Below are 13,156 nucleotides of genomic sequence, written 5' to 3' on the forward strand. Positions count from 1 at the left end.
ATGTATTTTTGGATACCTTCATGTTGTAAATGTATCTGCTACTTTGTTTCAACGCCTATATCTTAGATGTGGGTTAACAGACTATGATGGATTAAAATATATATATATATTTTTTAGCCAAATACCAAATTTTCTTGTCAATTTTTTTCCTCAAGAATACTTAATAGGTTTGTTTGTCCAATAATTTGGCTAAGTCAGAAGTCTTCAACCTGCAGCTCCAGATCCACATGTGTCTCTTTTATCACTCCATGGTGGCTCCTTGGCCAAACATAAAATAAGTCATGGAGACTGTCAGCCATGTCAACCGTTTGAGTCAGCAGCTCCTGCTAAGGGCTGCCTTACCAAAATTACCCAAAGAAAACAAATAAACAAAGCCTGAAAACTAAGACTACCAAGGTCCAACCCCAAACTAAAATATCAAAACCCAGCAGTGTAAGACTGCTGAAGACAAAGAGGGGGAAAGAACAAAAACAATAAAAGAAAAGAAAAATTGCATTTTTAAAGTAAGGATTACTTAATTAGCATTTTAAAATTTAGATGACTTAAATGTATAAATTGATGGCTGAGATGCACATAGATGATAAACTATGTAGGTTTTTACATCCCTGTTGACCTGAAGACGTCTTGTTTGCACAACTCTACCTCCAGAATGAACAGATTTTATATGGAAAGCAAAATTTTGGTAAAAAGTTTGATCTTTTATGAGTTAAAAGCTCATATTATCTTGTGCTGCACAACATCGGTTACTAGCTGACCAGAGCTGCACTGAGATGATCCTGTTTGGCACAGAGCATCTTTTGTTTTGAAAATGTTATTTGTTAATAAGTTATTCTTTCAAACATAAAAAAAATAAGAGATGCAAGGTTCTTTTAATATTTTTGCCTTTTTTCATACAAAAAAATAGACAAAACAAAATTCATATTTATTATTTAAAAAAAGAAGGTCATGAATGCAAATCCAAATTTCTTAAAGGCTAAAGTAAGACTATGAGGCTCCTTCTAGGTTTGGATCAGTAGAAAATGATCCCAAATGACTCTTTTACTGTTAAAGGTTGCCGTCTCCGGGGCTAAGTGAATGTTTTGAATCATATTCAAATAAACCACTAAGGAGCTCTGAAAATACTGTCTATAAAGTTTAAAGACAGTAAAAAACATCTTCGCAAGTTGCGTTCAGCTTCTTTCCAAAGTGAATGTAACTGCAGATACATTTAAGAGAAATTGTAGTAAAAGACCAAATTAATTGTTTATTTTCTAAAAGAAGAAACTAGAAGTTTGGGGGATTGTACTTTATTGACAAACCATCAAAATACAGAGATTCACAAGATATTAAGGTAACATTTTGAGTTTTTAATTGATGTGGAGTTTTTGGATGTCCGAGTGATGAGTTCAGATCTTCAGTGAGGTCCACACAACCCAAGCAGGATCTGCTGGTAATCTCCTTTAGTGTCTTGCTGTGGAATACAAATACTTTCAGCAGGAGTATCTTGTGAACACACGGTTAGAAGTACAGAAAAGATCTTTTGTTTTCTTGCCTGGATGTCCTCCTGCAGGCGTCGGCCAAACATGGCCCTGTACTCCTCAATGATCTTCTTCAGGTCCACTTCAGACCGGCTCACCAGAATCCTGATCAAAGTGTTATCACGTGTACCGTGGCCCTGCAACAGATACAGGACATGCTGGATCCTAGTATACTATGATCAGACGTGGTACATATATGGAAAATTTATTTGACATTTCATCTGGTAAAATTGAATTATATTGTATTGATTCCAAACACAAAATAATACAGATATGTAAAGAAAAAATACTTTAGCACTGGGAGTGAAAGCAGCATCACCTGAAAACCACAGATATGAAACTTTACAAGTTTATGTTTACAAGTGCATAAGTTTGTGTACTTAATTAGAATTATACAAGTCCAAATGTATTTTGCCTACATTTGTCACAGTCCTTAAACATTTCTTACACAGCATTAAAAGTGGAGTAGATATATTCTGGGGATATTTCTAGTATATTAAAAAAAATATTTTTACATAGTAATTAGTAGAAATTTAGTACTTATAAACTACAAGCAAACCTTAAAAGCTATATCAGATATACTTGTAGATATACTTTCATAAACCTAAGGTAAACTTGAAGTTAATTGTCAGTAAATAGTATACCAGTAAGGTTAATTTTAGTAAAATGTCATAAACTTAAAGTGTATTGCCAGTAAACTAATAGTTTACCAGAAAGGTTACTTTAAGTATACTTTTTATAACGTAAAAGCGGGCCAATTTAATCCCAAGAAGTATTCTTGTTAGTAAACTTCCTGTATACTTTTCAGTGTACTTGGTAAATATTGTAAGTACACTTTGAATCATTTACTCGAAGTAAACTTATTTTTGGTAAGGGAGGTCAGGTTTATGATGCAGCAGGCCAGACTCTCCCTCACTCATTCCAATTCAAAATTCTTCACTTGCAGACAAATAGATCCGTGAACGTTTTCATTTTCTCCATCTGAGCTGGAATCTAGATCAAAATGGTGCAGCTGGATAGCTGTGATATTGCTCTCCATGTTTTTGTTACACTAATATTAGCTTGGGGTTGTGAGGTGCTATAAGCTAGCGGAAAAGAGTGTAAACAAAAGGGATCTCTCTCAAGTATATTTTTAAAACTAAAACTAAGATGGTATACTTTTAGTTTACTTTGTAGGTCCTTAGAGATAAACTTAAGTTAATTAGTTAATGTTAAGTATACTTACATTATACTAGTTAGTTATGTTATTTAGTCTATGTTTGTCACTTAAACATGTTCTTACTCAGAGTTAAAAGTGGAGTATTCTTGGAATATTTCCAGTACATGAAAAATGTATTTTTATGCACTAATCAGTAAAGGTTTATTACTTCTAAACTAAAAGCAAACCTCAAAGCTACATTATACATCAAAGCATACTTTCATAAACTTAGAGTACAGTTTATTGCCAGGAAACTGATAGTATACCAGAAAGGTTACTTTAGGTATACTTTTTATAAACCAAAAGTGGGACAATTTAGTCCCAAGAAGTATACTTGATAGTAAACTGCCAGTATATTTTATTTGGGGAAATAAACTTTGAAGTAAACCTACTTTTGGTAAGCAGCGCTACCTTCCATTCCACTAAGGGGCGAATTTCTAATGAGCTTTTGCTGCAAAAAATGTTTAAACTAAAGACAAAGGCTTTTTGATTTTGGTTAAAAATGACATAATTAAAAAGGACCAGTGGGGACGATTCTACTATAGATAAAAATATAGTTGGAGATGGACTTTGAGGAGCTGAAATTCTACAAGAAGTTGACATGGACCTCACCTTCATGGAGTTGTGGAGCTTCTCAGCAAAGAAAGCTGGAGTGTTCCAGGCACATTTCACTGCATATCAGAGAGAAATATGATGAGAAAAATCACTGCTGACCGTCTGAACGAGGCTGCAAATGATTGTCTACAATGTTCACCAGTGAGGCAGACTCCAATATTCAAATAACCATTTTAAATAGATGATGAATCTGGCGATAAACAGTGATAGGATGAGGAAAATACTGAAAATTAATGCATGAATACCCTGAACATGACTAGCAGTCACTGGTGTTTTCTTTTAATTATTTGTACACATAAATTTTAATTCAGCCTCTGGAAATGCAACATTGGAAAACAGCGTTTTATGAAAGAAAACGTTAGCAGCGACTGAGGCACAACTCTATTTTTAACCCTTTAATATCTGATTTTTGGGATGCTTAAACACAAAATCTTTAACATGCTGTAACTTTTCTTAATTGTTAAGACGATCAATGTAATTCAAGCGAATTACATTGATTGTGCCAACAATTAAAAAAAAAAAATAATCAAAGAACAAACACTGGAGCTCCAATGTTAAAGGGTTAAATGACTTGTTAAAAAAATAAAAAAAATACAAAAAAAATAATAATTATAATAAGCAACCCTCTAAAAAGAGCCAAATATGAGGCATCAGACAAAAAAAAAAAATGGCTGATGGGAAACAAACAAAAAAAAGTAAAACATTGTGAAATGTTAAAAAGTCAAACTATTTTTACAAGCTAACTCAAAAAGGTATTTTATCCAAAGAAAGCTGTGATTAATCAAGGCATGATTGGATAGGTCTGCCTAGCAATTCTGATCCATCTGGATGGACCAGTTAGCCGAAACATGTCTAAGAATGTTCTCACAACATTCTGCCTTCTTTAAAAAAGGTCAGAGTTCATGATTCAACAGTCACAAGGAGACTTGTAGACAAAAATGGATCTCTAGGGGAGAGTTTTTGCAAAACAAAAACACAAAGACTCATAAACGTCTGAAGATTCCTCAAATCTTTTAAAAAGAAAAACGAAAGAATCCAGATGAGACAAAAGAGAAACTTCAAAGAAAGAATACGTCAAACATCTAAAGCACTCAAAGACTTAGAGTCAGATGGTGATATTGTGATGGTATGAGGTTGATCTCTTAAAACATTTTAAGTTATCTTACCACAGTAGTTAATTCTACTTAACTGTAACCCTGACTACATGCTTAGAGGTTAGCTCAAACAAGATCTCGGGTGTTAAGAGGTTAAGGGCCTGCTCTCTACTTTGTGTGACCTGAAATCTGGCAGATCCAGTTTTATGACCTTAAAAAGGTTGTTCCAGGAGGAAAATTGTTGGTCTATTCGTTGGAGTTTGATAGGCGTGTGTGTGTTTTTTTGTCTGAATATCTCCAAAGTCTGCAGCTTTTGAATGCACAGAACTATGCAGACAAAAAATATATATTTTTTGCTTTGCAGTAGGAACTGGATTGGCGTCCCGCTCACCAATGTCGATGAGGCAGTCTTCGATGTCTCCTTTGAGCTGCAGCTCCAGAGCTTTGGGCAGCGAGGTGTCACTGACGCTGGCGTAATGCTGGAACGCTGCAGAAATCACACAAGTAAAGCAGTTGCTTTCAGAACTACTCGATTATTTGAAAGTGATCTTGGATTAGGTTGCTGCTGGGTGTGTTCAGGCGCTCTGATTGTGGCAACCTGTTTGTCTGCTTTCAAACGTCTGCAGGAAAACTCACTCCGTTTGAGCTGAGGGCTGCTCCGGGTAGTCAGGATCTCAATAAAAGTGGAAACGTTGATCTTGTCAGAATGGCCGCTCGCTTCAAACAGAATCTGCAGACACGAGAAATGATAAAAGTGATGCTAGTGTTCACGTTATGGAGTGTATCCAAACACGCACTGCTATTACCTTGGCGTCTTTCTGGGCGAGGTCTAAGTCCACGCTGTGGCCCTCATCCTTCTTGGCGCTCAGCATGGCGAGGAGGGCCTCGGTGAAGTCGCCGCTCGTCTCATCCTTGATGACCTGCTCCAGCTCTTCTTTGTATTCTGGAAAAGCAACAGTTCACAGATGCTACAGCTGTTGCGCAGACGCTTGCGCAGACCGGGGTCTGCAACTGCACACTCCTGATCCTCTTTTGGAATTTAGAGCTCGCGTGAAGAATGACAAAGTGGAGCGTCTTAAAAACCTTCTTTGAAGACACTTTTGATCTGCTCGATCTGTTTGTTTGACCTCGTTGCCAGAATCTCCACCAGGACATCCTCATCCGTTCCCAGGCCCTGAAGGGAAACCCAGAACACTCAGCAGAAATATTACATTTACCAACTTTAGATGCAAAGTTGGAGAAAATAAGTGAATCCCATCAAAAATTATAACTCAGGTAGTGTTGCCAGACAGTTTTGTAGCCTAAAACTCATTTAAAAAAAACTATTTTAGCTAAAATCTGGTAAAACCAACACCCAAATTATGTCCACCAATTCATAAATCAAAACTCCCCAATTGGAAAGAAACTGTCCAATCTGGCAACCCTGAACTCCAGTGTTTAAAACACAGATGTTATTACCTTTGTGGCATTCCTGAGCAGATGGGCGTCATAATGTGCCGGCAACATGAGCAGAGCCAGAGACACATCCTCTAAATGTGATCTGAGGACGGATTTCAGGCTCTGTTCCAGCTTCTGAAGACACAGCAGACAGAAGAGTCACACACATGCGGCTGCCTTTTACACTAAATCAGCCGATTTCTTCATCAGACTTTCCTACACTCAAACGTGACTTCATTACTTATTTGATTGCAACATCATAGACGAGCTCTCCACTGTTAGCTGCTAAACCCATGTGATAGATCACTTTGCACAGATGGCGATGTCACACACTCACACCTGTTCTACACATATGGGCACACACAGTCTAGCCAGCCCAAAGATGTTTTAACCCTAGAGCGCTATCACCGGGTGATTTTCACCCGAGCAAAAATATTTACATGATTTTCAATGTGTTGCATTTTTTTTAAGTGTCTCCGGGTAAAGTCTCACATGTCCCAGGAATAGGTGGACCAAAGGCCAAGTCTCCAGTTTCATTATTTATTTTTTAGGAATTTTTTCATCTCAAATCCCTGATTTTTCAGTAATTTTCAAAGATTTCTATTAAAATATTACATTATTTTTGGAAAAAAACAGAAAAACCAGCCATGCACGACAACCATTATCTGTCCTGCATACCTGGCAACAATTATATGCATTTTTTTTTTATTTAGCAACAAATAAACATAGAAATTTCCTGTACAAATGATGCACTATTATGTATTGTTTATCAAGTTGTAAATTGTTTTAATGTATGAATGTTGAACTGACCAAAGGACACTTAAGAATGTTATTGTTAAAATGACAAATGAACTTCATCTCCCTATGTAATATTTTCCAGAAATACGTTTTCCTGAAAATAATCTAATATCCAAACTGAAGGTGTACAAAATAAAGAAAACATCCGAGAATTCCAGAAAGTTTATCTCATTCAAAAAATATATTTTTAAGTGTTAGAATGTGTTCTAGATCCATTTTCTCAAGTTTTCCATCACAAAAGGAGTGTGTTTTTAATTAAAAAACATTTCTGTCCATCTTTCGTGCATGTGCACTCCATGAACATGACATTGTGAAAGTAGTTTTTGTAAATTAGGCTACTTTCTATCAATTCACTTAAACTTCAGTCCGGGAAACCGGATTTTTTTCTCTCACCTTCCCTGCAGATGCTTCATAAACCGCTTTGATCTTCTGCCTCTGCTCGTTGTTTCGTTTCACCAAGACAGCAACAATCACATCTTCATCCACTCCTGAAAACAACCAAACATGATCTCTGTCCACAGGTAAGCAGTCCAAGGCCCCTTCAACTATCAGACACTGCATTTAGATCAGAACACAGCCCCCCAGCATCCTCACCTTTACTTTGGATGGCGCTCCGAAGAACAGAGGCATCTTTGCTGGCGTCAAAGTCCGGATGAGGTGTGACTGTCCCGTAATACTTTGGTTTGGGCTTCTCCTTCTCCTTCACCTTCACAGACAAACAGACTCATGATTCAACCAATCCAAACCTGCTCTCATCAGAGGTGCATGCTGGGACTCACGGGCTCCGGCTCCTTGTCGGCATCTTTCTTATGGATGATGTTTTTGAAGAACTTTTTGAACATGGACATCTTGACTTCAACAAGGAGACCAGGATCCAAGAGGAACTGTCTGAATCTGCTGAAACTACCAGCTGCACCTGCGAGTTTTGACTGCAGGCTCCGCCTTTTGCAGGTGCTCACCTGCTGAGGATCAGCCAATCACCCACCAGCTGAGTGAAAGAAGCCCCGCCCCCCAGACTTTTGCTGTGAGTCAGGAGGCCTTGTTTCCACACACACCCAGAGGTTAGGTGTGCACCAAACCTGAAGGTCCACATTTCTTCACCTGAAGTCCCAGGTTAAGGAGAGCTGTGGGGATGGTCAGCGCTGATCCACATCAGCTCAGGCAGGGCTTCAACCAAACTGTCATGAAAATCAAAGCCTCTGCTGAAGCTGTACGAGGAAACCTTTCCACATCAAGCCTTAGTCATAACTGCCATTATGAGTGGATACCAGCTGTTTACGGGAAAAAAAATGGGCAAACCAGTACCGGTTATAGACCACTAGAAATGTTCATGCACATTTTTTTCAATGGCCATGCTGCGGGTGACAGGTCATAGAGATCACTTAGAAGTCCCACTCCAACTAGATTTTTACTATGGTCTTTTAATTATGATTCTGCAGTTTTGATCAAACCTCACAAAAGCTTGCTTCTTCCTACCCCCCAAATTATAGAGGTGTTTGAAGCTAAAGTGATGTCCAAACTTGTCTGACTATCGCTCTGCCAAGAGGTTGATCCACATCGCACTGTGGAGCCGAAAGCACAGAAGTTTAAATTTGACTTTTTGTTTTAGCACGAGTTTTTAAAGATATGAAACCGATATTTTGAGTATTTTCTTAGTGTTGGCTGCTACACGCTAATGTGAATGCCCAGCAAATGTTAAAGATGTCACCGAGTGTTTGCAACGTCCGGATCTGAAGACACAATTTTTCCATAACTCTCTGTTTGGAGGGCTAAATGTAATTCAGATTCAGCCTTATTTTCTGCAGATCTGCAGCAGCTTAGTAAAATTTTACTTTGGGTTGCGGGCAGGACTGTTAGCACAAAAGTAGCACTACACTGATATCCCAGCATGCATTTGTTTATGCTCTCTCCCGTAAGCTTATAGATTTCCACACCTAAGCTAACATTATCGTAGCAAAAAAAACAACATGTAGGCAATATTGGAGCGATACAGTTATGCAGTTTTGAGCCACATGGCAAAATACTGAGAAAAATGAAGAGAAACATGAATCTACTTGTCTTCAACTGGGGGATTTAGGATTGGGGACAAAGAACACTTTGGCCCGCCCAAAGTGTCACAAACCCGAGCTTTGTCAAACCGCAGGTTTTAATCTCCTCCTAAGTCTGATTGATCAAAGTTCTAATACTGAAATATTCAAAAATGCAGTTTTAATCTTAAACTCTCTTATTATGTCCTCCATCACAAAAAAAAAAAAAAAATAAAGCACAATTTTCACTGAAGTGGGTCTTTAAACAACGTGTAAGGGTAAGTGAGGGTAAAGTAGGTCAGACACAGTTGTGTCATAAGGATTTTTGCATGGTTTTAAACCTCCCGCAAATCATGCTGAATGTGTGAGGGACCTATTAGTGCTGTTCAAGTGTTACGTGTGCAGCCTTGCAGTTAGAAATGAGATTAGTAGTTTGTGTGTTCTATTAGCAATAGGTAACACACCTCATGCGCGTGGTAGCCAGTGTGCTCACCTTACTAACATAAAGGTGAACACACATAAAAGACACCGTCTGTACGACAGCATCTATGGCAAGATGTTTGGTCATCAAACCCTTGATATTACTGTTTTGAGGCTAACTAGTAATGCCAAAAGTACAACTAGTTAACTAGTGACAGACAAAAATGTGAGCTACCTAACTAGTAATGTTTAAAATGTGCACTTGTGGGCCCTATTTCTGCTTACAATTCAATTCAAAATTCAAATTTATTTATATAGCCCAAAATCACAAAGGAATTTGTCTCATTGGGCTTCAAAATATGAACAATAGTTAAAAGTTAGGACTAAATAAACAGGTTATCCCTGCCCTTAGACCCTCCCTCTCGGTAAGGAAAAACTCCTAAAAAAAGAAGAAACCTTAGGGATTCCCACATGAAGGAGAGATCCTATCCCAGGATGGACAGGCGATACCAGAACAGTTAGAGAAAGATTAGCTTCTACAACTCCGTATCTAAGAGTTCATTCAGATAAAGCTGAGGGACGAGTAATGATGAAGTCCAAGTTACAAGTTAACTAGTGACACTTCAAAAAAGCATCTAGTTAACTACTCACATCCAAATTTTCTAGATGTTCACTAGTAATGCTCATTTAAAGCTCAAAAGTTAATTAGTGTGACCAATATGTCATACTAGTTTACGGGTGACATGCACAATCCTAACTAGTTGACTAGTGAGACATAAGTAAGTCTTATTGCTTAACTAGTCAGAAAAAGTGCAAGAGTTAAGTGTTAGAGTGTTGTAAAAAGTCCACTAGTTTGCATATTGAAGGTCACTAGTTAACTAGTCCGATATTTTGGTCGCACTAGTTAACTAGTAAAACTTACATATGAGTCACTGCTCAACTAGAGAGCATCTTTGCACATAACTAGTAAAGTAGTACGATATTTTGGTGACACCAGTTAATAAGTACGACTTCCATATCTCTAACTAGTCGAATAGTTAGAATGTTGTATGTCACCAATATTTTTTTTACATTTTTTGTCGCACTATTTAACTAGTAAGACTTACATATGCCTCACTGGTCAACTAGTTAGCATGTCACCATTAAACTAGTGCAATATTTTGGTCGTATTAGTAAACTAGTTAGCATTTTACATGTTACCAGTAAACAAGTGTGATATTTTGGTTGAACTAGTTAACTAGTGAGCGTAACTGGAGCCTAACTAGTGAACTAGTAGAACATTCGCATGTGACTAGGTAACTAGTGGCCTTTTGTCTCAATAGTCAACTAGTTCGCATGTCACCAGTAAACAAGTGCAATTTTTTGGTCACACTAGTTAGCTAGTTTGCATTTTGCACATCACTAGTAAAACAGTGCAATATTGTGGTTGCAGTAGTTAACTAATGAGCTTTACAGGAGCCCTACTAGTGAACTAGTTGAACATTCACATGTGACTAGTTAACTAGTTGCCTTTAAAGAGTGTAAATACTTAACTAGTAAGCAAAAATAATGCCCACTAGTAAACTTGTGCCCATTTTAAGACAATACTAGTTAACTAGTTCATATTTTTGGTTATCACCAGTTAACTAGTTGTACTTTTGGCATTACTAGTTAGGCTTAAAACAGCCTGATATCAAGGATATCTATTAAATGATAAAAAAAGGCTAGCCGTATTACCATACATTTTTTGGGCTTATGAGCCTCAGACACACCTGCGCTCCCTTTAAGTTGCAGCTGCTCCTGTTTACGACGCTTTACAGGCCCGGACAACCCAGAACCCGTACGAGTAAACCCCCGTACAGGTGCATGTGACTACGGCCTAAACCTGTGCAGTGCACTGAGTGGGCTTACACCCACAGCGGTTTATTTGCATGAACATGAAGTTTGTCTCCACATGAAGCTAAAATCCCCCCTGCATCCATTTTTTGGAACGCCCACATTGTTAATGTGACGGGTTTGAACTAACTTCCTTCCTGTTGGGTTTCAGACTTAGCAGGTAATAAATGTACACATCCTCCCTATAACCACTACCGCCCCACATAGCAGTGATGTCATGGAACTGTCATTTGACTGTCCACATGAAGAACAGGCAGTGGAACCTCATGATGAACACCAGACAGTCCATCAAAATTCACTTCCATCATCAAGCTAGGGCTCAACGTTTATCCAACTGCCATGACATCATCGAGCAAGGGGCGGGGTAAGGATTTGGAAATGGTGAACAATCAGTGCGTCCTCCACCCTCAAATGTTCAGGTTGTATGGACCTAGCCCTCACTGGAAGTGAGATTGAGCTCATGTCCCTTCTAAAATCCAGTGGCGGGCCGTCAGGGCCTGCAAGGCCTTCTCTGCTGGCCTAAAAATATCTGAATCACAGACTGATATTAATTATTATTTATTTCCGTGAATACGTATTCTATAATTCCAAATGCTCTGTCTTCGTCCTTTCATTGCTGTCTCCCTGGTTGCGCTGCTTCCAGACGTGTATTTTCCTATTTAAGCATTAACCAATCACATTGCAGCACCATTTGTTGCTAGGGTCAAAGAAATCTGCCTGGAGGCCTTCACAATCAGTTCTGCGGGCCCTGTAGCATAAAATAATTGTCGACCAAACTGTTGCTTCAACCAATCAGATTTGGAGTAGGCGACACTAAGGCCAGCTAGCTGGCCACGGAAACGTCATCATTTTCACGAGCTTTGATTGGATAGCTCGCAGCTCGCTCTGGTTCTGCGTTATGTGACGGACACAGGTGCCGAGGAGCGGCGTGTCAGGTTTGAAGATGTTACCAGTGGAAAGCGTCTCATCGTCTGATTTTTGGTGGAAAATGAATGTCTGGGTAAAGTTGTGGCACAGTTTTGTCTGGCACGGGTAAAGGAGTTCCGTGACTCCGTTGAGCGGGAGTGAAGCTGATACGAGGAAATCTACGAGGCCCCTGAACGCACCACGGGCGCGTGCAGCGCAAAATCCTCTCAAAATCCTCGCGCGCACTACCGACAATATTATTTTCCAGACACAGACCAGATTTCAAGATCACAAAAACTGATGTTTGTCTCCCTCCTGGACCACAAGAGGCTTCAGGAATACCAGAACATTTCCCGCATGCAGCCTTTTCCAGCTTATCACAGCCACGGAACACTTTCCATCTGCGAAACGCACGGATTCTGCACGACAGAGTGATTGAAATCTTCTTGAGGATAGAAAGGATGGATTTTGTGTTTAAATAATCTGGATTTTTGGTGAGTAAAATTTTGCTATCTCCCTACATAATATTGAAATTTTATCAGGTTATTTTTTATGCTTTTGGTGTGTGTGTGGCAGTTGTACCTGCACTAGAAGTTTTATTGCCATAAAATAGTTAATGAAGGTTGGATTGATTCAGATGGAGCACTACTGAAGGCCTAGGTGTGAAATGCACTGCTAAACGCCACTGCTAAAATCTCCTATGGCTTTGGTTTTAATTCATTAAATCAGATAAAATTCCAAACCACATTCAAAAAACAAATTCTCTACAATCTTCTCACATCTAGTAAAATACATTGAGTAGAACTTTTGTTATGCTTAAGAATGTGAAAACTGACAGAAATGACAGAAATGCTGTCTCATACCTGAAGAATTTGATGAATTTGATTTGATGAATGAAAAAGTCTGCATGCAGAGCATGAAGATAGAACCTGCTCACAGAACCGAGCGGTGACGTCACAGTGCAATTGCCAGATCTTTCTCCAAACATCTCTGCTGGCAGCTGCCAACCCATAAAAACTGGGGGTAAAAGCTGCATGAAATGTCTAAAACAAGAATACTTGCTAAAAAAAAAAAAGAAAAAATCAAATCTCTTCATCAGTGAATCAGCCTTTAAGAAAAAAAATAACGATTCTAAAATGTTTTTAATGGAGCCTTAAAGGAATATTGTAGTAAAAAACAATAATCTAACTTTTTTTTTTCAAAAAACTTAAATAAAAAAAGAATCAAACAAAATCTTTTTTGGAAAAAAAAAAGTTTTTTTTGGGGGGG

At 38.4% G+C, this 13,156-nt stretch overlaps 1 protein-coding gene across 1 annotated transcript; it reads right to left on the minus strand.

The window, feature by feature from the left end:
• Nucleotides 1–1,270: 1,270 nt before the first annotated feature.
• Nucleotides 1,271–7,595, minus strand: LOC112163048 (annexin A1). Its single transcript, XM_024299158.1, has 11 exons — nucleotides 7,439–7,595; nucleotides 7,254–7,365; nucleotides 7,053–7,147; nucleotides 5,883–5,996; nucleotides 5,508–5,598; nucleotides 5,231–5,367; nucleotides 5,061–5,154; nucleotides 4,816–4,911; nucleotides 3,328–3,386; nucleotides 1,532–1,654; nucleotides 1,271–1,450 (listed from the first exon to the last, which is right to left on the minus strand). The coding sequence occupies exons 1-11, from the start codon at nucleotides 7,505–7,507 to the stop codon at nucleotides 1,394–1,396; spliced, it is 1,047 nt and encodes a 348-aa protein (XP_024154926.1). The 5' UTR covers nucleotides 7,508–7,595; the 3' UTR covers nucleotides 1,271–1,393.
• Between the last annotated feature and the right edge of the window lie 5,561 nt (nucleotides 7,596–13,156).

Source organism: Oryzias melastigma, linkage group LG12 (genome assembly GCF_002922805.2).
Source record: "Oryzias melastigma strain HK-1 linkage group LG12, ASM292280v2, whole genome shotgun sequence".
In the NCBI taxonomy this organism is placed as follows: Eukaryota; Metazoa; Chordata; class Actinopteri; order Beloniformes; family Adrianichthyidae; genus Oryzias; species Oryzias melastigma.

Coding starts and splice junctions, on each gene's coding strand:
- LOC112163048 (XM_024299158.1), bottom strand. CDS start 7,507: ATGTCCATGTTCAAAAAGTTCTTCAAAAACATCATCCATAAGAAAGAT. Junction 4,912..5,060: donor CAGCCCTCAGCTCAAACGGA/GTGAGTTTTCCT, acceptor TGATTTCTGCAG/CGTTCCAGCATTACGCCAGC. Junction 1,655..3,327: donor AGCTCCACAACTCCATGAAG/GTGAGGTCCATG, acceptor TATCTGTTGCAG/GGCCACGGTACACGTGATAA.